Source organism: Medicago sativa, chromosome 3, assembly GCF_051527215.1.
Source record: "Medicago sativa cultivar Bolivia chromosome 3, Bolivia_mono, whole genome shotgun sequence".
Lineage (NCBI taxonomy): Eukaryota > Viridiplantae > Streptophyta > Magnoliopsida > Fabales > Fabaceae > Medicago > Medicago sativa.
Window position 1 is genome coordinate 7,656,868 of NC_140751.1, and position 24,000 is coordinate 7,680,867.

General features: G+C 32.0%; 1 protein-coding gene and 1 long non-coding RNA gene across 2 annotated transcripts; one reads left to right on the forward strand and one right to left on the reverse strand.

The window, feature by feature from the left end:
* Positions 1–4,377: 4,377 nt before the first annotated feature.
* Positions 4,378–6,570, reverse strand: LOC146935370 (uncharacterized). Its single transcript, XR_015033084.1, has 3 exons — positions 6,332–6,570; positions 6,092–6,163; positions 4,378–4,639 (listed from the first exon to the last, which is right to left on the reverse strand). It is a non-coding gene; the product is annotated as an uncharacterized LOC146935370 (long non-coding RNA).
* A 2,337-nt stretch (positions 6,571–8,907) lies between these two features.
* LOC146935371 (uncharacterized) lies at positions 8,908–9,342 on the forward strand. Its single transcript, XM_085749040.1, has one exon. It carries the CDS (start codon positions 8,908–8,910, stop codon positions 9,340–9,342), a length of 435 nt encoding a protein of 144 aa, XP_085605166.1.
* Positions 9,343–24,000: the final 14,658 nt, after the last annotated feature.

Sequence of the window (24,000 nt, forward strand, 5' to 3'; positions counted from 1 at the left end):
TTCATAATTTCCTTTAAAATGTACTTTTGAGGGGTTAAAGTCTTTGAAAACTTGAATTGTGACTGAAATCTTGCCTCATATTCATTCACCCATAGACATTTGTCCCTGCCTCATACAAAAACTCCTCGTTCTCATGCCTCATCACTTGTCTACATATTGTTCTTTAAATAGTTCCCCAATTAAGATTCTTCCTTCAACTTCCAACAAACTACACCTACTCATTCCCTTCCATCAATACCCTGGATCTCCAACTACATATGATGCACTCCTATCTTTACGGCATGTCATTGTTGCAATAAATTTCTGTCTCTTACAACCGTTAAAGTAAGGACACCTCTGAGACTATGTGTGTCCATGTGTACAACTTGTATTAACGTCTGCCACTCGTAGGTCTGACAGTTTAGACAATTGTTCAAAACAACTTTTTTTCTTTCTTTGCTTCAACACACCTTGCCTAGGGATGCCAATTGGACCCAGACCCTATGGGCACCCGCAAAAAATACCCACAATGGGTAGGATAAAACCCCGCTTTTATGGGTATGGGCTTGGGTCCGAGTAATTACCCGCAAATTTAGATGGATATGGGTGCGGGTAAGGGCATTATACTACCCAGCCTCGCAACCCGCATATACATATTTATATAAATATAATAAAAAATTTATTTATTTTTGGTATACAATTATTTAATTTATTTAGCTATTTAAGTATAAACCTACACCTAAAAACTAATACGGTAATCGTTTCATTCTTGCCTTCATAAGCTAACGAGCTACATACTTATGATTTAAACTCATTCTTGCCTTCATAAGCTCACGAACTACAAACTTCTAATTTAAATCAATTTGATGTTTATTTTGGCATACACTTTTTTATATGTATTTTGAATGTTTTTATTTTAATTTTCGAGGAATATTTTGGATGTTTTTTTTATTTGGCTAAATACTACGATTTCTACTATTTTATGAGTTGCTTTAAAAAAAAATTGGATCATAGTTTTATTTCAATTGTGATATTTTTTATTGTCTTTTTATAATTAAAGTGCGGGTAATGGGTACGGGTATGGGCACTTAGGTGCCCATAGGGTATGGGGAAGGGCACTAAAGTTGTTACCCACGAGGGTACGAGCTCGGATGTGGCCATTTTTTACAAATGCGGGTATGGGAAAGGTACTATAGTACCCTACCCATTGGGTACCCATTGCCATCCCTATTGCCCTTGGATACTCGTTAAACACATCTATGAGTGTTAAAGATGTGTCGACATATTGATAGTTAATGAGGAGTAACCTTGCCCTTTTATTGTCAGTGTCACTGTGTGATATGTTTTTGACATTAGCAACAATGTCAACTTATTGGTGTGTATGTCTTAGCGGGTGCAAGTGCAACGCACAAGAGACCAACCGTGTCAACTCACTAAAGAGTAGACCGACGTTCTTGGTCTTTATATTATTAGACATTCCTACTAAATAAGCTATATATTTTTAACTTTGTGTGGTTCTTGGGAAATGATTGGTCTCGTGTGAATTTTTTCTCCTGTTTTCTCCTGTGAACTAATCTCAACCATTCATTCCTTTTAATGATAGCTGAGCTCATCTCAACCCTTCATTCATTAATTTTTTTTTTTGACAAGTTCATTCATCTTGTATTGTACCGTGGTCAACCATCGTAGAGCAATCCTCAACCACACCGAAGTTCCTCATCCACTACATTGGTTTGTTGTAGCACGAGCACAACAATTGCGACATCCTTAAGCCTTGCTCCCAGACATGCCAACATTAAATGATTACAAGTTTGTAGTGATGTTCTATATTTTCATATCCCTTAAAAGCGAACAATGTCTAAAAGGCTATTCAAAAAATTAAAATGTAAAAGAAATTTAAATTGAAGTATGAGAAAAATCACAAATGTAACAGTATTATGACGCGCACACACACACGCACACACACACGCACGCGCACACACACACACGCGCGCGCGCGCACACACACACACAATAGGCTTAAAAGTAACAAAACTATTTTATAATCTTAACTATTAAAGATATTATAATAAGCGGTATGGTGGGAAAGAAAATATGATATAACTGAATTGAAGTTCATGGGGATATATCTAAAATAGGGAGAGAACAAGATAATGCAAACAATATGCGTTGTTGTCTTGTTTCATTTCATTATCATTATTTTAGAGTGCTAATATCTAACTAAAAAGTTCTTGAAATTATAAAAAGGAAAAAAATCAATTTATTTGGTGGCAAGAAAATAACTAAATGACAGTTTGTGGAATATTGTAGCAGAGTATTTGTGTATTATCTTGGGTCTAACACTAAATGAAAATTCATGGCACAAGGTATTTTCTCCACCCTATCGGAAGACATTTACACATTCGACGCACACACCTCGGTTCCATACCGGGGGGGCACATACGTGGTGGACAATCAGAATCAGTATTACATAGATAACCCCCTGTAATAAAGAAAGAGAATAAAAAGTGTAACTAAAATGGGATATTATATTATGTGCGAAGTAGAGAAGAAATATTTAAATGGTTAGAAATGGCTTACGTGCAGCCTTCGTTGCAACCAAAAATAGGGAAAGAAAGACAATCATACTATAAACAAAATTGACAATTTTAGCCATATTCCCCTCTCTCTTTTGTAATATATGTGTGTATAACTTTTTAATTTATGACGCTCATCTTCTTTTTAGCATTATAAATATTAAAAAAAATATTCATGTGTTATGTTTGTCTCTTCTGCATACTAAAAAAAGAGGTCACACGAAAAAATTCTTCTAAAATCTTTTATCTATTTATATATTAAATTATTAATATATTATTTATCAATTTATATTTTAGAAAGCACATCTTCTTCTTAACATAATAAATATTAAAAAAAATATTCATGTGTTATGTTTGTCTCTTCACCATACTAGCTAAAAAAGGATATAACACCAAACAATTCTTCTAATTATTATATTTATCAAAAAATTCTTCTATATGTGTCAGTTAAAGTCCAACATTTAATAAAAAAGTGGAGGTTGAACAACAAATACGTGAAAAACTCATATTTTAGCCTTCAAATTTTGGATTAAGATGTGGCATCATTACCCCTTTTCTGGTTGCTCTTTCTGGAATGTGTCGATTCACATCAGTGTTGACTTCTCTAGAAGGCTCAACAGTGGTATCATATTACGATTCAACACTGTTGGGGAGAGGGAGTAGTTTTTTATGGTGTATCACAGACACTGAAAGTCTTATATTTAATGGAAATATGTTAATGTATCAAATGTGAGTTATAATTCGACATTGGATGTTGATAAGTGCCAGAAATTAGTTAATACAAGTTATCTCATCAAAAGCTCCAAAAAAAAAGGTAAATGCTACTTTATGTTTTTTATGTCTAATACAAACCATTTATATAGGAATTTACTTTCCAAGGGACTTAAAGATCAAAGAAGGAAGAAAAAAATGCAGCTAAGCTCGCCACAGTGAGCCCATAGCGAGCTCAAATCGAAGATAGGCAAAAAACATCCAAAATTATAATTTCAGGGTGTGGCCAAGCAAGCTGCAACGAGGTCAAGACGAAAAGGCTCGCCACAGCGAGCCTGCAACGGAGTCCCAGAGAGGATAGGCAGAGAGCGTAGATTTCCATCAAAACAGGGTTTGAGCTCGCCATGGCGAGCTAAGGCAGTTTTAGGGCCACTTTGCTGATGTGGCACAAACCCACTGGTGAAGAAAGCTTCGCTCGCCAAGCAAGCCTAGGCGTGGCTAAGCATGCAGGCACTTTTCAGAAATGGTATAAATAGCTCCAAGTCATTTCCAGATGGGAATTATCACTGACTTTAGGGCGAAAAACAGAGAGAAAGGGAGAAACACCAACTAGCAAAGACTGAAGGTGGATTAACAACATTTTTTGAGAAATCAAGGCTTGATGGCAAATCAATTCATCTCTTCTCATCTTTGTAAAGCTTCCATGACAATGAGTAGCTAAATTTACCTTTTGTTGGGATTAAATGTAATCAATCTTTTTAAGTATGTACTTCTATTAATTATGCAATTATATGATTCTAGTTTATTCATGATATTAATGTTGTTCTTGTGTTTAGTGCTTTAATCATATGATTTGAATAAATATTGAAAAGTATCTTTTAAATCTATATTAGAATAACATCTATTGAGTACTAAATTCTAGAAATACGATTTGTTATTATCACGACCCAAAAACACTAATCGTGACCTGCGCACGAACTAGAACATTCTAGCCCGGCAAGCCTATTGATTTATCTTGACAAACTATAAAATAAAAACAATTCCAATTCGGTTTTCACTTCAAAAAAATATTTACTGAAATTTCGACAAAGTTTCCTCTGTAAATTCAACATTTCCAAGATATGAATCCTGTTTTAAAAACCTGTTTCATCATCCAGTATCTCAAATAACATTTTTCTCATACTTGTGTTACCATTAGAATATCAAAGCGACATAACTAAATGTTTGTACAACTCAAAACAAAACATTTGTAAACAACCAATAGCTGCAGATACATTGATCATTCAATTTATACACATAGGAAACCTACCAAAAGATTGACACTGATAGATCTTTAACCCTGCTAGAAGCTTTCTACGCACTTGACTTTAAATCTGAAAAAAAAATGTAAGAAGGGGTAAGTCACAAAGACTTAGTGAGCAGACAACAACCACCACCAACTAGAAGGGAAACACACAAGAGCACGCTTAGTTACTTTTCTCAAATCTAATTTTAATTTACAAAGCTAGTACCCGTATAAAAATATGATAAACTCACAATCAAGTGTCCCATGAAAATTCGGAAAACTTTGTAACTTTAGCAAACCAAATAAGACTATGTCAAAATTCCAATGTCGTAAACAAAATGTGAACCCAAATCCACAGCTTTAAAGAAAATATAGAAATCGCGTATATTGAAAAAGGAATCAAATCCAAATAGAATATAAAATCAAATTCCATTTAATGATACCAAATAATCAACTTTGAAGAAAGTATAAAAATCCAACTTTCATGAAAATAATCAAATGGGTGAATCGAGAACTAACTTCATCTCGTTGATAGCCCTCTCCTCCTAATGGTGGTCTTTCCATAGGGCGGCTCCATCTAACGGATAGCTCTTTTCTCTCGACTCAAAACAAAAATATTTTTAAAGTATAGTAAACTCAATTTAGTGAAAATAATCAAAATGGGTGAATCGAGAACTAGCTCCATCTCGTTGATAGCCCTCTCCTCCTAATGGTGGCCTTTCCATAGGGGCGGCTCCATCTAACGGATAGCTCTTTTCTCTCGACTCAAAACAAGTGTAAAACATTTTCAATTAGGTAGTTTACCTCTCGTTGATAGCCCTCTCCTCCTAATGGCGGTCTATCCATAGGGGCGGCTCCATCTAACGGAGTAACTCTGCCTAATTGAAATCACATGCTAGGTGCACCTAGGTCGTCGTCATTATAACCGTAATTTTCAAAACACCATTCTTAAAACACAATGCCAAAACCATATTTCACAACATAGCGTAACTTATTTCAAAAATAGGTATATCAAAATTCAATCGAAAATCTACTACTTATAAACATAAGTAAATCCAAATTCAAATCCAATTCAAAATCCAAATCGCGTACAAATTAATATCAAACCTTTCGAAAATGCATATTTCAAAACCACGTTTCACAAGATCTCAACACAACTACAAAAATACATACAATCAAAGTCTCCGTTTCAATTTCTCTACTTTATAAATCACAAGTAAAATCCAAATCGAAATGGATCGCATATTAATATCAAAAATCCCAAGAACATATATCTCAAAACCGTATTTCTTCATTTCTCAAAACTAATGTCATAGTATAGGCAACCAAACCTCAATTTCAAATCTTTTGCTCAACAAGTCATAGATAAATCCAAATAGAGTATAATTAAATTTGATGACTTTAAAATTACATAACAATGACGAGAAAAATGTTCAAAAGGTGTGTTCCCCAATTTGATAAATACCTTAACATATAAAATCATAAAAATAGCAATAATAACGATATTGAAAATAAGCGATAATGATCGTCATCAACTCACAGTTATGTCGAATGAACTAAGTTTGCTCTCTAACCACTCCTGAAGAAGCATCTGAAGCGTCCGATGTCATATCTGAGCATCAATAATATATTCTCATGAGTTAGAAACTCATTCTACTACTTCACTAATTATAGTTAACCATAAAATCCCCATTGTATATATTCTAGCCTCTAAATAATTTCTAAACAAACTAATCATTTCTAAATTAGCACTAATTGAATTGTAAGTTGATAAATATACCTCAAAGAGTCTCAATAGACAAGTTTTATGAGATGGGTATTCTTCTCCTTCTTTGGAGCACTAACTCCAACTCCAAAAATTTACCCAAAATCGCTTGTACCATGAAATAACTTTGATTATATGTGTAATTTTTCTCATGGGGTTTGATTTGGTGATGGAATTTGGTGGTTTGTGAAAAGAAGAAAAAACTGAGAAAAAAAAATGAGGAAAGGTGGAACCGAGAAAGTTCGGGAGAGAGAGAAAAGAATGGGAAAGTGGTATGTGTCATGTGTGGAGTAAATAGGCAATTTCCCCCCGAAATTGCAAGGTTTGTCAAATACCCCCATATAGTTAACGAAACATCAATTACCCCCCTGAAATTGCATAACGTTAATCAATTTATCCCCTCCGTCAATTTTTCTGTTAACTGTTTACGGTTATGATCAATTACCCCCTGAAATTTTACACTTATGTGCAAAATGGCCACTGAACTTGAAAAATTTAAAAAAATTGAAAAAATTCTGGAAAAATATTAAAAAAAAATTAAAAAATTCTGGAAAAATGAAAAAACAATAAAAAAATTGAAAAAAATATTAAAAAATTCTGGAAAATTGAAAAATTAATAAAAATGAAAAAAATCTGGAAAAATTAATAAAAATAAAAAAAATCTGAAAAAATTAATAAAAATAAAATAATCTAATAAAAAAAATAAAATTTCAAAATTTCTAAAAAAATTAAAATTCTGGAAAAATGAAATTTTCGAAATTTTAAATTTTAATGAAATTCTGGAAAATAAAAATTCTGGAAATTCTCGAAAATAAAAATTCTGGAAAATAAATTTTAATGAAATTTTAAATTTTCGAAAATAAAAACGAAATTCTGGAAAAATGAAATTTTAATGAAAAATTTTCAAAATTTTTGAAATTTTCATTAGTATTTCTCAAAAATTTTCCGGGAATTTTTGTGTATTTATAAACCGAGAATAAGGGAAAAAATATGTGTCTTTATAAACTGAGCTTCGGTTTTTTATGTATTTTTCGAAATTTCGAAATTTTCATTAGTATTTTTTCCGGGAATTTTTGTGTATTTATAAACCGGGAACTTTTTGTGTATTTATAAACCGACAATAAGGGAAAAAATACACTGAAAAAACCTACGCTCGACATATATACTAATCAAAATTTTGGAATTTCGAAAAATACATTTTTTCCAGAATTTCGAAATTTCGACGTATATACTAATCAGAATATTTTTTATTTTCCAGAATTTTTTCATTATTTTTCATTTTGTTAGATTATTTTATTTTTTTAATCATTTTTTATTTTTATTAATTTTTTCAGAATTTTTAAATTTTTTCAGATTTTTTTTTAATTTTTTCAGATTTTTTTTATTTTTATTAATTTTTCCAGATTTTTTTAATTTTTTCCGTTTTTTTCATTTTTATTAATTTTTCAATTTTCCAGAATTTTTAATATTTCTTTTCAATTTTTTTTTATTGATTTTTCATTTTTCCAGAATTTTTTCAATTTTTTTTTTTAAATTTTTCAAGTTCAGGGGGCATTTTGCACATAAGTGTAAAATTTCAGGGGGGTAATTGATCATAACCGTAAACAGTTAACAGAAAAATTGACGGAGGGGGTAAATTGATTAACGTTATGCAATTTCAAGGGGGTAATTGATGTTTCGTTAACTACAGGGGGGTATTTGACAAACCTTGCAATTTCGGGGGGGGGGGGGGGGGGGGGGGGGGGGGGGGATTGCCTATTTACTCGTCATGTGTGTGTTTTGTTATATTTAATTATAAAACAATATTATTTTGTTTTTTTATTCATTTATTTTTAAAAAAAAAACTGTTAGTGAAACGGTGTGTTTCAGTTATGATATTCACTCAAGAATTGAATCATAATGCCTTCTTATTGATTAATAGGCTGAGAAATCGTCGATTAATCAATACGATCGAATTCACAGCGTTACATAGACATAAATAACACTTGTTGAGCAATACGTGAAAATATCGAATAAAACAAGGATTGGTAATTCTGAACATGGGAGTACATATACAACAGGTTGACGAAGTTTAATCCCGACAAACTTATCTCTTTGCTAAACACCATTTCATTTATCTTGCTATAATTCTATTAGATTACTCAAAACAAACATTTTATAAATCCATCACTTAAAACGATGTTGATTGTTGCACGACTTATAAATATCGCACTAGTCCCTGTGGAAACGATAAAAAACTATAATTACTTTTGATACTACATCAAAATGGCACCGCTGCTGGCGACTGACGTTAAGATATTATAAGCATAGCAACAAAATTTATTGTTTTAAGCAATTTTGACCTTTTAATTTGCTGTATATGTATTATTTGTTCTCCATCATGTTGCTAACTTGTTTGGTTAGGTATTTGAATTCTATTTATGCGAGGAAAAACATCGGAAAATCAATTAATCTTTGATTCTGAAATCTAAATAACAGCTCGGAAAAACAATAGCAAGAACAGAAAGAAGAAGCAACTAGCCAAGCAGAAAAAGCAACAAGAAGGAACTTCTGTTTCTATTCCTTCAACATCTCCTATACCAGAAGAAATCATGGCTGATCAAGGTGATGCGAACGTTGACAACACTAACAATACCAACAATGGTGGTGGCATACTACCTTGTCATAATAGTCAGAGACAACTTGCTCACATTGTCAAACCTCCGAGAAATACCAAACAAACGGAGATGAAGATCGAACTCCTTCAGATTTTATATGTTAACCCTTTTGCAGGTTTGGATCATGAGGACCCCTTTCATCATCTCACAAAGTTCTACAAGTTTTCCAGTACACTCGGAGCATCTGAAGAAGAAGACGAAGCTGTATTCACAAGATTGTTTCCTCATTCATTGATTGGGAAAGCAAAGGAATTGTACTTTGATCAACCAGCTCAGGTTATGACAAATTGGAATACACTTGAAGAGAAGTTTCTCAATGTTTTTCAGTCATTTTCAGTATGTTTTAACAGCGAAAAGGATGAGTATTAGAACAATTGATCCATCAAGTTTAGTAAAATTGTAATGTGTCTTTTGACACTATTATTTAATTTCTTAATTTGTGTGTAAAATCCTTAAACTTCACTCATTTTAAGAATGACAGAGTATAAAATAAGTAATGTTTAACGTATAAGTTGTAACTAAATTATATGTTGAAGTGACACAGTGAATGCCAACATTCCAATGTCTATAACAAGCTTCACACACAAAGTTTATGTTTTCAAATCTCTAAAATTATAAAAAGGATCACTTTTGAAGTCATAAATAATAAAACTTTGTATTTAATATTTCTCTAGACACCAATAACACCGCTGAGTTAGGATCCTCTCTATTTTACAACATAAACTGAGTTAGGATCCTGTCTATTTGACAACATAAATGAAGTATGCAATTTGGAGAGAGACAGACACATAAGAATTTGTAAGCAAAATTCTTTATTCTTACGATCCGTTACTATTTTTTTCACATTTAATAAATTGGATCCATCGAGTTTTAATATATTTTTTTTAGGTGCACTCCAAATTATTATTAAGCCATGTAGTATCACACATACTAAACATGCTCACTTCCAAATTTACATGCAAGAGATAGTAAGTAAACAGTTAAATTCATGTTCCTTTCATTCTCTAAAAGTTATTTTCATATGACTGTTACCTTCTTTTAGTCCTTCCTTTCCCTTCTTTATTCAGGTGTTGCTTTCTACCTTTTCATCATTTTTATTTGTTTTTTCCTTTTCTTTTTGTTATCTTACAAAAACTTGTGATCTTGTTTCATTTTTGTTCTATTCTTTTTAATGAGTTTGTGGTTTTTGGAAGGTAATGAGTTTGCGTTGTTTGTTATCCGTAGCCTTTGTAGCACTTGGGTTGTTTAAGTGCTTTGTGAACTCTCTTTCTTTGCTTTTGTTGCACAAGTGTTTCATATTTCTACTTTTTTGTTAATTGTTTATTCTTAAATCCATGCTATTGTAATCAATTTTTATTTTTAATTAGTGAAAATTTAACAATAAATCTTCCATCTTCAAAAAAAAAAAAAAGTAATCAATTTTTATTTTTAATTAGTGAAAATTTAACAATAAATCTTCCATCTTCAAAAAAAAAAAAAAACAAACTTAATCATCCACAGTTATTTAACCCACCACATTGTGCTTTTTATTTATTTTTCATTTTGAGTGTTTTTTAGAATAGCATTTAGGGTTTATATAATATGTTAGTTATATGATGCTATTTTATTTATAAAAATATATCTTTTGACGAAACTAACAGCCAGTCCAACTCTAATATATTTTGTCTTCATTTTAATTCAAATATGTGTCCCTATTACAAAAGTTCGTCACATTTATTTCACTCTCAATTTAATTTAACAATAAAAAGTCATCACATTTATTTTCTTCTTTTTACTAAAACATAATAGTATCCCTATATACTAATATATACTACCATATATAAAGAAAATAGGCTTAAAACACGAGTTTGGACTTACTTTCTTATTACCTTTTTACCTCTCATTTAAACTAATATCTTTTAATAATATTATATTATTAATAATATTATTTCAAATTTTAATTAAAAAAATTAAATCTCATTAAAATAGGAAATATCCTTTAATATTATATATGAAGGGGGGTAGAGATTTTGGGTTGAATTTTTTATAATTTCAATTATACCCTTAAACAAATTTTCCTATACTTTTGGGAAAATTAAAAAAGATAAGGATTTATATTATATTTGTTAAATTGTTGTTATTGAAAAAGATAAACATGATTTTTTTTTTTGTGGTCTCTGAAGTTTAAACCCCGGACCTTGCATATATTATGCATTGTTCTTATCAACTGAGTTAAGCTCACTGGTACACATGGTTGTTTTGGTTTGTTACAATTTTAAAGTCACGTATATTTATACTTATAATTTTAATCAAAAACAAAATTTGTGAGATTTTAGCGTTTTCAACGCATCATTCACGTCAAGGCTAATTGGACTATTCTTCATCGACCTTGCTACCTCTACCAATGAATGTACAACTAACAGGAGTTCATAATCATTTATATCAAACTTTTTAGAAAAGTTTGATTTTTGTTTGTAAACTTTTTCTTTGTATCCAACAATTGCATTTAATGCTGTAAAATTGATCTGTACGTAAATAAAAAAAAAATAAAGCTCATATTAATTAAATCATTAAATATTGTTGACTATTGAGAAAGAATTTTGACAAAACCTTGACTCTACAACAATTGTTCAAGAAAATTGCGTCGTAACGTCAACAAATCTTTCCACTTCATTAAATATATGTGACATCGGTTTGCAGTTTTATTTTGGATTGATCTTATGGTCATTTGCCAAACCTTTGTCCTTTACTATCTAAGATATAAGGACCCTCCTTATCCTCTATATGAAAACCTTGATTTGTCATGTTTGAACCAAAATGGCAAATCATAAGCAAAGTAAACATAAGAATAAAACACAAAGTATATAATAAAGCACATAGTATAGTTATCTATCTTTCACCAGGATTTTTGTTTGGAAATGCAACAATGTATTCAAAATGACAAAAAAAGGTCAATAACTACAAAATGTATCCTTTGAGATATTTTGTAATGATCCAAGATATGTTCATTAGAATAATATAAGTCCAAGTTATATTAGGTTAGAAGGATCTAGAGAGGGCGATTGTGATGATTCATAGGTGAAGTTGTTAGAATATCAAGGTTATAAATAAGTGATTGGTCATGGTAATCAATATCTAATGAATGAATGAAGAAATTAGATTGTTAGAATAGTATAGTTGTAGCTTTAAACCCTTTGTAGAATAATTCTCCTCCATTAATGAACAACACCAAAAGTTGTTCATAACATATTCCCATACGAGATACATATCTGTGCAACGAATGAAAATAATAATATTCGTGAGGGTTATGGATAAATCCCCGTCTCCAATTTCAAATTTTTGCATCTGGCTCCTTATTTGCCTATCTCTTCATATGTTGTCATGTCTTAAATCGTACTTAAATTTCTGCAGATCCTCATCTCTATATATATTGTATGTCTTTGACACACAACATGAGCTTTAGTTTCACATGGTAGGAACTAGGAAGTGTATTAAAGTCTTGCATATATTGGTTTCTTAGTATATACAACCTCAAATAGTGTCATCCTTTTGGAAATATGAAATGTGATATTATTGCAGATTTTTCCCAAGAAAACCAATCCACCCAATCCTAATGTTTTTAATTTCTTGGACATCGTAGATATGTCTTCAAACACCAATTTATCATCTTCAATTAACCATCAATTTAAAAAAGGTAAGAAGATGTTATTTTGAATATAGATAACTTTGCAAAAAAAAATCACGAATGAAAAAAGGTAAGAAGACTAGTTATAAGATCACTTTGCAATGCAGTTATAATGTTAATGTTGCAGCACGAATGACCATTTACCCTTATAAGGTTTTCAACTCAACTATAAATCACGATTCTTAGAGGACTATTACTCTCTCGTGGTTCATACATCAATTAAAATCATGGAACAATAATAGCATGAAGCTTATGGACTTAAACACTAATTCTAGCGAGATGTTTAACATCATTATCTCTTTCAAGCATAATAACTTAATCCACATCACATTATAACAAGCATTTTCCATCTATATCTTTTTCCAAGCTCAAAAGGCTAGCAATGAAACCTAAGTGATTAAGTTATTTTTCAAATATTAGAGTTAACACAAGTTTAAAATAGGCAAACTTACTACAAGATACTGGTATGCAAACATCAAGTTATAACCACAAAAATGTTTAGCTCATGACGAGCTGAAGAACTGAAATGGAAGTGGAAATGAAATAAATCAACAAAGAGTAATTACAATGATATTCAATAGATAAAATGAAGTTACAAGAGAAAAAAAACACAAGCCATAAAGCCATAACGAACATAGTGAGTTTATTTGATCAACTCACTAAGTATCAACGCTCTTAGGCTTCAATCTCCAAAAATGGACTCCAAAAGCTCTAAGATATTGTTGGTATATGACTCAAAATTGAGTCTTCATGAAAGTGAAGAATCGTGACACGATTTGGCAACCGTGTCACGATTTCTGATGCCGAATGCATGTTTGGTTCTGAAGGGAAAACGTGACACGATTTTGGAAAACGTGACACGATTTTGACAGATCTGAAACACGTTTTAAGCACTCCATGGCCCATTTTGTTGAGTAAGCTTGGTGAATCTCATGGAAACCAAAGGAGGGAACTTTCAGGGTTTTAGATACTAAAGGTTGAGGGTCTTTGGGTGAGGTTCAAAGCTTCAAGATGTGAATCTTGGAGAACCAAAAGAGGGGGCTCTTGGGAAAAGGGTTGGTGCCTTTTGGGGAAGATTCATGGGGTTGGGAAACACATGAGTGAAGAGTCTTTAGTAAGCAACATGGGTGAGTCTTGTGAAACCAAAAAGAGAAGATCCTTAGTGAAATCAAAGGCTAAGGGTTGGTTCTCTTTTGGGGGTTAGATTCTAGTGTTGGGAAACAATTGTAAACACCTTGGGAGAGTGAAAATTCATGAGTGTCTTGTTCATTGGTGAGATTGGGAAAATGGGTAGAAATTAGGGTTGTTCTTGTGAGCTTGTTGAAGCTAATTTCTTGTAACCCATTTGTATTTTTTTGTAAGAACTCATTGATAGTGGATTGGAGAGATCAATCTCTCCCCCAGAGTAGGTCAAGTTGGATCGAACTGGGTGAACATTTCTTGGTGTTGTTATTTTTCTTTACTCTCTTTATCTTGTTTATTCCTTGGTTGAATTGTGGTTTTGCTATGCACTTGGTTTATAGACTAGGTTTATATTGTTGTTGTTGCTTGTGGTTAATTTTGGTTGTTGGTTGCCATTGATACTTGCTCCACACATCAAAGTTTGTATTGGTGTGAAATTTGAGTCCGGAATTCACAACAGTTGGCGCCCACCGTGGGGCAAGGGGAGAAGTTTGTCAAGTGTGCACCATGGGTACCAAAGGTTACATCTTGGAGATGGAAGCAAGCATGGTTCAATGGAAGTGTATGGAAGCATTGAAGGTTGATGTTTTGAAGCCGGTCATCCTAGCACAATCGAAGAAGGTAAAGTGTGAAGAGAGGAGGTCATGATGGTAGTGTCATGGCGGTGATGTGTGTGTTCTCAATGGGTAAGTTTAGCCTGGAGAGGCGGTGTGAAGAATACTCGCAATCAACCTTTGAGGTGGAGTGGCAAGGTGGAAGCATAGTGTGAGTACGCATTTGGAAGTTGAGGTAGAGAAAGCTCAACTTGAGGTGGAGTTGATGACACCGGGAATGGTACGACTATGGAGGCCTTGGGTGCTATGCTCTAGTTGTGAGCATGTGAATTCTTCATGAGGACGGAAGGCATTCCGGGGTTTGAAGAATGTTTGGCATGGCTTGTGGGATTACCGGAAAAGACCAAAGGTAATTGGAGGCAAGTGAATCTTCGGGAGGACGGGTTTGATCACTCCGGGGGCCGAAGAGGTTATGGTGTAGGCTTGTGGAACTACCTAAAAATCCTAGTGTAGTTGGATGCAAGGAACTTCAAGAGGGCGGAAGGCATTCCGAGGTTTGAAGAGGTAAAGGTGAGAAACCTTGTGGAACTACAAAGTGTAGTTGGATGCAAGGAATAAGACTTGGAAGCTTGTGGAACTACCGAGGGTGGTTGGATGCAAGTGGAGGTCGGTGTGTGGATCAAGGTTCAAGCGGGTATTTGGTCTTGATTGGTTTTGTCTTGGGGAATAGTTCAAGGCAAGGTTAAGGAGCAAGATGGTTGATGGTTAAAGTGGCATCGCCATCAATTTAGAGTCAAGGTGGAGAATGTTGGTATATGACTCAAAATTGAGTCTTCATGAAAGTGAAGAATCGTGACACGATTTGGCAACCGTGTCACGATTTCTGATGCCGAATGCATGTTTGGTTCTGAAGGGAAAACGTGACACGATTTTGGAAAACGTGACACGATTTTGACAGATCTGAAACACGTTTTAAGCACTCCATGGCCCATTTTGTTGAGTAAGCTTGGTGAATCTCATGGAAACCAAAGGAGGGAACTTTTAGGGTTTTAGATACTAAAGGTTGAGGGTCTTTGGGTGAGGTTCAAAGCTTCAAGATGTGAATCTTGGAGAACCAAAAGAGGGGGCTCTTGGGAAAAGGGTTGGTGCCTTTTGGGGAAGATTCATGGGGTTGGGAAACACATGAGTGAAGAGTCTTTAGTAAGCAACATGGGTGAGTCTTGTGAAACCAAAAAGAGAAGATCCTTAGTGAAATCAAAGGCTAAGGGTTGGTTCTCTTTTGGGGGTTAGATTCTAGTGTTGGGAAACAATTGTAAACACCTTGGGAGAGTGAAAATTCATGAGTGTCTTGTTCATTGGTGAGATTGGGAAAATGGGTAGAAATTAGGGTTGTTCTTGTGAGCTTGTTGAAGCTAATTTCTTGTAACCCATTTGTATTTTTTTGTAAGAACTCATTGATAGTGGATTGGAGAGATCAATCTCTCCCCCAGAGTAGGTCAAGTTGGATCGAACTGGGTGAACATTTCTTGGTGTTGTTATTTTTCTTTACTCTCTTTATCTTGTTTATTCCTTGGTTGAATTGTGGTTTTGCTATGCACTTGGTTTATAGACTAGGTTTATATTGTTGTTGTTGCTTGTGGTTAATTTTGGTTGTTGGTTGCCATTGATACTTGCTCCACACATCAAAGTTTGTATTGGTGTGAAATTTGAGTCCGGAATTCACAACAGATATAGTGATAAAATATGATGGGTGATGGTAAATGTGATGAAATACAGGTTGTAGATGCCGACTAGGGTTTATTTGTGATATATGGGCAATATAACTCTTTCTTACAAATGCAAAGTTTTTGTCCTTAATTAGGGCATGCAATAGTACGATTGTCCTTCCCATGATTTTTTAGCCTTCTGGTCTTTTACCAAACCTTTGTCCTTTACTATCTAAGCTAAGGACCCTCCTTCTCCTCTATATGAAAACGTTGACTTGTCATGTTTCGACCAAAATGGCAAATCATAAGCAAAGTATATTTATCTATCTTTCACCAGGATTTTTGTTTCTAAATGCAACAATGTATTGAAAATGACAGAAAATGGTGAATAACTACAAAATGTATCCTTTACACCGATACTTTGTTTTCACGCAATTAAAAGATTAAGAGTGTGTTTGATCTGCTAAAAAATGAAGGACAAGACAACCCCGGTTATACAGTGTTTGATTTGTAAAACTGTTTCAGGGACAAGACAAATTGAAGGCATGGGGTATGACAAAAACTAAAATTTTTGTCTCTCACTAAACCACAACACAACTTTTTGTCTCACGTATAAGTTGTCTAAAATACCAAAATAATCTTTTGTCCACCGAAAATCGTATAATTGGCCAAAAATTATTCAATATCATAAAATTTTGTTATATGTTGTTCTGTCTTATGTTGTTTTGTCTTGCTTCTGTCCGGTACTTGTTGTCTTAATATGACAACAAAACACTTTTTCATGCACTGTAGACATACATTTTAAATAAGAAAAACCTCATACTAACATGGATGCACACAAATACAATTAGGAAGATGCCTATGAGAATTTAACTTCTCCCACAAAGATCTCATCTATAGGAAGTAATCCAACATAATTCGTGAACTTTGCTTAAGGTTATAGATGGAAAGAACGCAAAGTAGAGATTCAAATCCTATTAGCATTGGAAAAACGCTTTTTGAGATATTCCCATAGGTCTAATTAATGCATTAGGATGGAAAACTATGATTTGTGCTATAGAATCACAACTAAAATTAATCAACCCAATTATGAATTAGGTGATTACACCTTTCCAACACACCTCTATTCAAATCCAATTGATTTGGAATTGTAGTGGAACCATTAACAAAAGAAAGCTTGTTCTTAGCATCCAATGCACATTGGAGGGACTCCAAGCAAGATAGTTCGGTTTGTTGAGTTTAAGAGTAATTGTAACTGAATTGGGTCCTTTGCTTGGATGAACATAAAATAAATGGAGTCATAATCATGTTGTTGGAGCTGAATATGTACTGTAATTTAGCACAGAGGCATGGTGAATGAAGATCAAAAAAACAAAATCAGAAGAGAGATGTAATTCAAGTTGAGGAAAATTAATGAAGAATTGAAGAATTAAAAGATCGAACCAAAATGTGATGAAAATCACCAATAGCCAATTCACAAAAATGATGAAAAACAAGCAAAGAATTAAAAAAGTTTCAAAGAAACCACAAAACACTTGAAGAAATCATGAATAAATAAGCAAATAATTGCTGCAAAGTAACTGGAAAACGATGAAGATCATTGATGAAGATGAAGTGTAGCGAAAAAATGCATAACTGAAAAACAATTATGAATCAATTAGGATCGTAACTAACTTTCTCTCATGAGAAAGAAGAGAAAATCGGATACCATACTACTATGAAAGAAGCAAATAGAATGAAAGTAGAATGTTTTCATTGATTGAATGTTTACAGCCCATGTTTATATACAAAATTAGAAATCATATCTAGAAACTAACTAAGGTGTGTTAGCTAGTATTGGATACAAAGACATGGAATCACAAGCTATCTTGAATCATAAGTAACCTTGTGTATCAAAACATCAAGGTGTGTATCGAAATAGGTGCAGAACTAAGTGTATTGTATCGAAACATTAGGTGTAGAACTAAGTGCATTGTAATAACAACATTAACAGCCAAACCTTAACACATTAAATGGATGAACTAAATAAACAAAGATCTTACAAAATCATCTTACAAACCACGTAATATGATTGTAAATTATATAAAACATAATTTTGTAAAAAGAAAAAAACTATATATAAAATAAAATATAGGACGAGAGAACTCATAATTAACTCCTACTAACAAATAAATGAAAAACAAATATAACGATTTCTCAAGCTGAGGAATCCATCATCAATCATCTCTTATTCTTAAAGCTTATTAGGTTAAGCAACACCTAAACCTACAAATTTCCTTCTAATAGTGCTCCATTTTATATATTAAACACTCTATTAAACTTTTTTACTAACATTATATTGGTCTTAGAGTACTATATCTATTCAAGTTCATCTGAAATATAACCATTGGTGATGACCACTTCTTTTTGTTTGTACTCCCTTCTCCACTCCTTCTCTATCTTTTTTACTATCCATCCTTTCAGAGCCTTATGTGAAACAAACCACTAAATTTAATTTAATTTTTCATGATTCCATTTGCAATTGACAAGATGATATTTGTTTTCCATCTATTTTATCTTACATATCGAAGACTTATGGGCTCATATTTTGATATATTTTTACAAAAATTTTCTCTATATTCTTCATCATTTCTTGAAAATTCTATCATATAGCATGTGTTTCTGTAAATTGGTTAATCAATTACTTTAGGAAGGGCATCATATGACTGATGGTTTACGAATCTTTGATTATATATATATATATATATATATATATATATATATATATATATATATATATATATATATATCTTTGAGAAAATACCTTTGATGTTTGAAATAAACATGTCTATCATTCATCTATAACTTCATGTAATTGGTTATGGCATATTCTTAAAGGAACAAATGCATTAGATTTGGAGTTGTACTTCTGTTTGATTGACGGGTATTTTGTGCATGCAACAAATAAAAGATGATAAACAAATGAAGGAATGGTGGTTATGTTTTGTACAAAAGAGGAATAAGGCAGGCTACTGGTTGTGTCGGAGTCAAGATGCCATATGGAGGATTAGTTTTTTATTTGAATTAGTTGTATTATTTTTCTAGATTTGCAAGATTGAGGCGTTACATTATGGGGATTTGTTGAAGTATACTAATCCTCTTGATCTTTAATCTGAGATATTAATGAAGTAAATTGTTTATTATATGATATCGTACAAGATAATGTTGCCCAATCTTATACTTAGAAGATTTATTTTTATGAATTGGCTCATTCAACTACTTTTGACATGATTTTACGATGAACTTGAAACTTAGGTCCTATTGTGATGCAAGCTACTTTTTTTGGTACAAAAGAATGATGCAAGCTACTCCTATCTGGTTGTAGTCACTTCATTTATTAAAAATATTTTGTATTAGTCCCTAATGAAGTCTAAGGTGGACTTAATTGTAGTTTTAGATTATTTGTTTTATACTTTTGTTACATGAATTTGTAGGTGTACTACTATTGTCTCGCTCACTCTGGATATTTGTAAAATAAGTGTCATTTTAGCAACAATAAAAATATTGTTGCTAAAACGACACTTATTTGGTTAGTTTGAAATCTCACAAAAATAGCCATATGTTATCTCACATATCAAAGATAATTTTTTGGTCTCTATTCTGGGTGATAAGACCCGTGCATCGCACGGGTCGAAAATCTAGTTAATTAATTAACAATAACCCATGAAGCCGCTAGAAATCAAAATAAGCAATCCTTCCGTTTAAAAATAAGTGTCGTTTTAGCAACAATAAAAAAATTGTTTCAAAATGAATATCATTTACATTTTTCAATGTAGAATTATTATTTTACTTCCAATTGTATACTCTAATTAATTAAGTGTACACTACTTCTAAAACATTACACTAACAATAGATAAGGCTAGTTTAGTAAAATTGTAATGTGCCTTTTGACAATGTTATTAAATTTCATAATTTGTGTGTAAAATCCTTAATAGTCACACATTTTAAAAATAACATTACACTAACAATAGATAAGGCTAGTTTAGTAAAATTGTAATGTGCCTTTTGACAATGTTATTAAATTTCCTAATTTGTGTGTAAAATCCTTAATAGTCACACATTTTAAAAATGAGAGAGTATAAAATAAGTAATGTTTAACATATAAGTTGCAACTAAATTATATGTAGAAGTGACATAGCGAATGCCAACATTCCAATGTCCATAACAAGCTTCACACACAAAGTTTATGTTTTCAAATCTCTAAAACTATAAAAAGGATCACTTTTAAAGTCATACACAATAAAACTTTGGATTTAATTTTTCTCTAGACACCAACAACACCGTCGAGTTAGGATTCTCTCTATTTGACAACATAAATGAAGTATGCATTTTAGAGAGAGATGAACACATAAGAATTTGTAAGCAAAATTCTTTATTCTTATGATCTGTTACTATTTTTTAAACATTTTATTAATTGGATCCATCGAGTTTTAATATATTATTTTTTTTAGGTTCACTCCAAATTATTATTGAGCCATGTGGTATCACACATACTAAACATGCTAACTGCCAAATTTACATGCAAGAGATAGTAAGTAACAGTTAAATTCATGTTCCTTTCATTTTCTAAAAATTATTTTTGTATGACTATTGCCTTCTTTTAGTCCTTCCTTTCCTTTCCTTCTTCATAAACATATGTCGCAACAAACATCAGGTGTTGCTTTCTACCTTTTCATCATTTTTATTTGTTTTTTCCTTTCCCTTTTGCTATCTTACAAAAACTTGTGATCTTGTTTCATTTTTGTTCTATTTTTTTTTTAATGAGTTTGTGGTTTTTGGAAGGTAATGAGTTTGTGTTGTTTGTTCTCCGTAGCTTTTGTTGCACTTGGATTGTTTAAGTGCTTTGTGAACTCTCTTTCTTTGCTTTTATTGCACAAGTGTTTCATATTTTTACTTTTTTGTTAATTGTCTATTCTTAAATCCATGCTACTATAGTCAATTTTTCTTTTTTAATTAGTGAAAATTTAACCATGAATCTTCCATCTTCATAAAAAAAAAGAAAAAACTTAATCATGCCAATTATTTAACCCGCCACGTTGTGCTTTTTATTTAAGGAAAATGTTAACCAGTGCCCCGAGAGCACTGGTTAAGGAAACAAATATAGTAATATCTGCATTGAAAATTGTGTAATCAATGCATTAAAAACTTAAAAAGTGTCTTTTTTAACTTACAATTTCTTCTTTTGGCTTCCTTAACCAGTGCCCCGGGCACCGGGGCACCGGTTAACATGACCCTTTATTTAATTATTTTGGATTTAGAGTGATTTTTAGAATAGCATTTAGAGTTTATAATATGTTAGTTATATAATGCTATTTTATTTATGAAAATATATCTTTTGACGAAACTAACAGCCAGTCCAACTATAATATATTTTCTCTTCATTTTAATTCAAATGTGTCCCTATTACAAAAGTTAATCACATTCATTTCATTCTCAATTTAACAATAAAAATTCATCACATTCATTTTCTTCTTTTTACAAAAGCATAATAATATCCCTACATAATAATAACAACGATGACGATGATATGTAAGGTTCTATCCTTAAAAAAAAAATGTAAGGTTCTACAAAAAAAATAGTATATATTGTTTATAACGCTATCTTTTATATTTAAAAGAGTTTCCCATACTCTTTACTTCTTTCTTGAGTTTCTTCCTCTCTTCGATCAATTTCCTTATTTTTCAATTATTATTCATGGAAAAAAAAATGGTTGTGAAATAGAGAAAGCCATAGAGAAAAAAATATTTCCCCCTGAGGAACTGCTTGCCGGGAGGAGAAGGTTTGACATAAGAAGGACCTTCAAGATGCTGCGACAAAGCCTAGTGAAAAGATTCGAAAATTAAGTCTAATTGACTAACAGTATTAACAAGTTTGTTATACATAAAATTTGATTTCATTCTATCCCGTGTTGCCTCAGCTCAAGTGAAACGAGCTTGTTTTTTATTTGTTTTATTTGGTGTTGCCTCGGTTCAAGTGAAACGAGATTAAAGGGAGCGGGTTTTCCAATTGAACTAAAATCTTTGAAGAGGAGTGTTATTTACAACGAAATGTTTCCTCGCGAATTCATCCCGATTTGTTAACATGTCACTGCATTGGTAACCATACAACCTAGGAGTGGATCGAAAAGTCAAGAAAATAAAATTACACACTTGTTATGTTCTTTTTAATGTAACCCTTGTCATGGCTACTGCATAACACCTCATGATTCATCCGGTGCAAAGCTCAAATAAATTAAAAGTGGGAAATAACATGGTGTGACCTCATCGGTTACCCATTGCACATATTGTGTTTTAATTCAAGAGCTAATAAATTAAAAGTGGAAAGTAGCATAAAACACCATCCAACGGTGAGAGACTAGCGAGAAAAGTAAGGATCTGCTGGCACATCACTCGGGATCTCTCGGGACAAAATAATTCGTGACATTAAGCATTTCTCATCTTTGAAATTGTATTTGTTTTACGGTTGTTTACGTCGATCGTTTTAATGAATTAGTAGTGCAATTTAATAAAATTGAAATAATAGTTCGGATTTGTATTCTAGTTTGTTTACGTCGTGAATGAGGATAATATTTATGTCAATAATTGTGATTTCTTGTACCACAGAGTTTCTATCGTAATGGTACCATGGTTTTGTTTTGAATTGTTTACTATTGAATAACAAGCACTTACACTATCAGTTTCAAATATTTAAGTTTAAATTACTCATAAAAAAGTTTATTTAGTTGACATAAAAAACTAGAATCAACAATGGTAGTAAGGTAAGAATTTTGAATTTTATATAAAAAAAAAACTAGAATCAACAACGTGGGTCTCAATATTGGATGAGGAAGACATTCTTTGCCAATAGAAGAGAATTTATTTATTTTTTATTTCAAGATGAAAATTTTAAATTAATGTAAAATTTTAATCATAAAGATAGATGATAAACGTTTACAGTCATGATTTGAAAACATACTTATAATAAACAATACTTGAAGATATTTCTTGCTCAAACATCAAGTCACAATGACACGTTTAAACGGAGGAAACCGCTTGGGAATTTGTGTGTGACTAGACGTTAGTTGGAGCAGTTACTAGGGTAAAATGCAAAAACATTACAATTTCCATGACTTCTTTTGAAATTCAGTAAAGAGTTACTTTTACTTCACCTAAAATGTAAGATTCAAAATGCTTTTGAAAAGTGGCATTTGCGGGGCACCGTTATGCACAAAATTTGAATAAATATTTTCGAGCGAGATAGGCTCATTTTCCTCGCGGACCAAGATAAACTATTTTACTTCAAGTGTCAGAGCTCGAAGGTCATTATTTCGAATACACATTTGAAGAAGGTTAGAGACAAAAGTCCAGGACTATTTCAAATTTGAAATTGCATAACTTCTCATAATTGCAATATCAAATTGTGTTAGGAATTCTTTCTGGTAACATCTAATGGTTTTTATCTTTCAAAGTACATGAATTAAATTTGTAAAAGAAGACTTCAAGGAAGTTAGAAGACACATGGCACTCATGTGCTTTAGGAGTTAGTTTATTAGTCTTTTCTATAAAAAGCTTCATGCAATAGAGTTCATTTATGTTCCAAAAACTCATCTACTAGATGACACATCCACTCACACAAAATAATACATTTTATTGGTTGTTGAACTCATATTTATAACAATACAATTTTCTTTTTTGTCTTTTTTTTAGGGAATTTTCTTTTTTGTCTTATTTACTACTTTCTGCACTTTTTCATTTATATTTTTCAGTTTTATTTAAAAAAATGTTTCTTGTAGTACAAACTAAGACTTGTGGTATTAAATCTATCAACTAAAAACATGTTTCAGAAACATAGATTGGTCTTTCAAGTTCATTTATTGGAAAGAAATATTTTCATGCCAACAAAT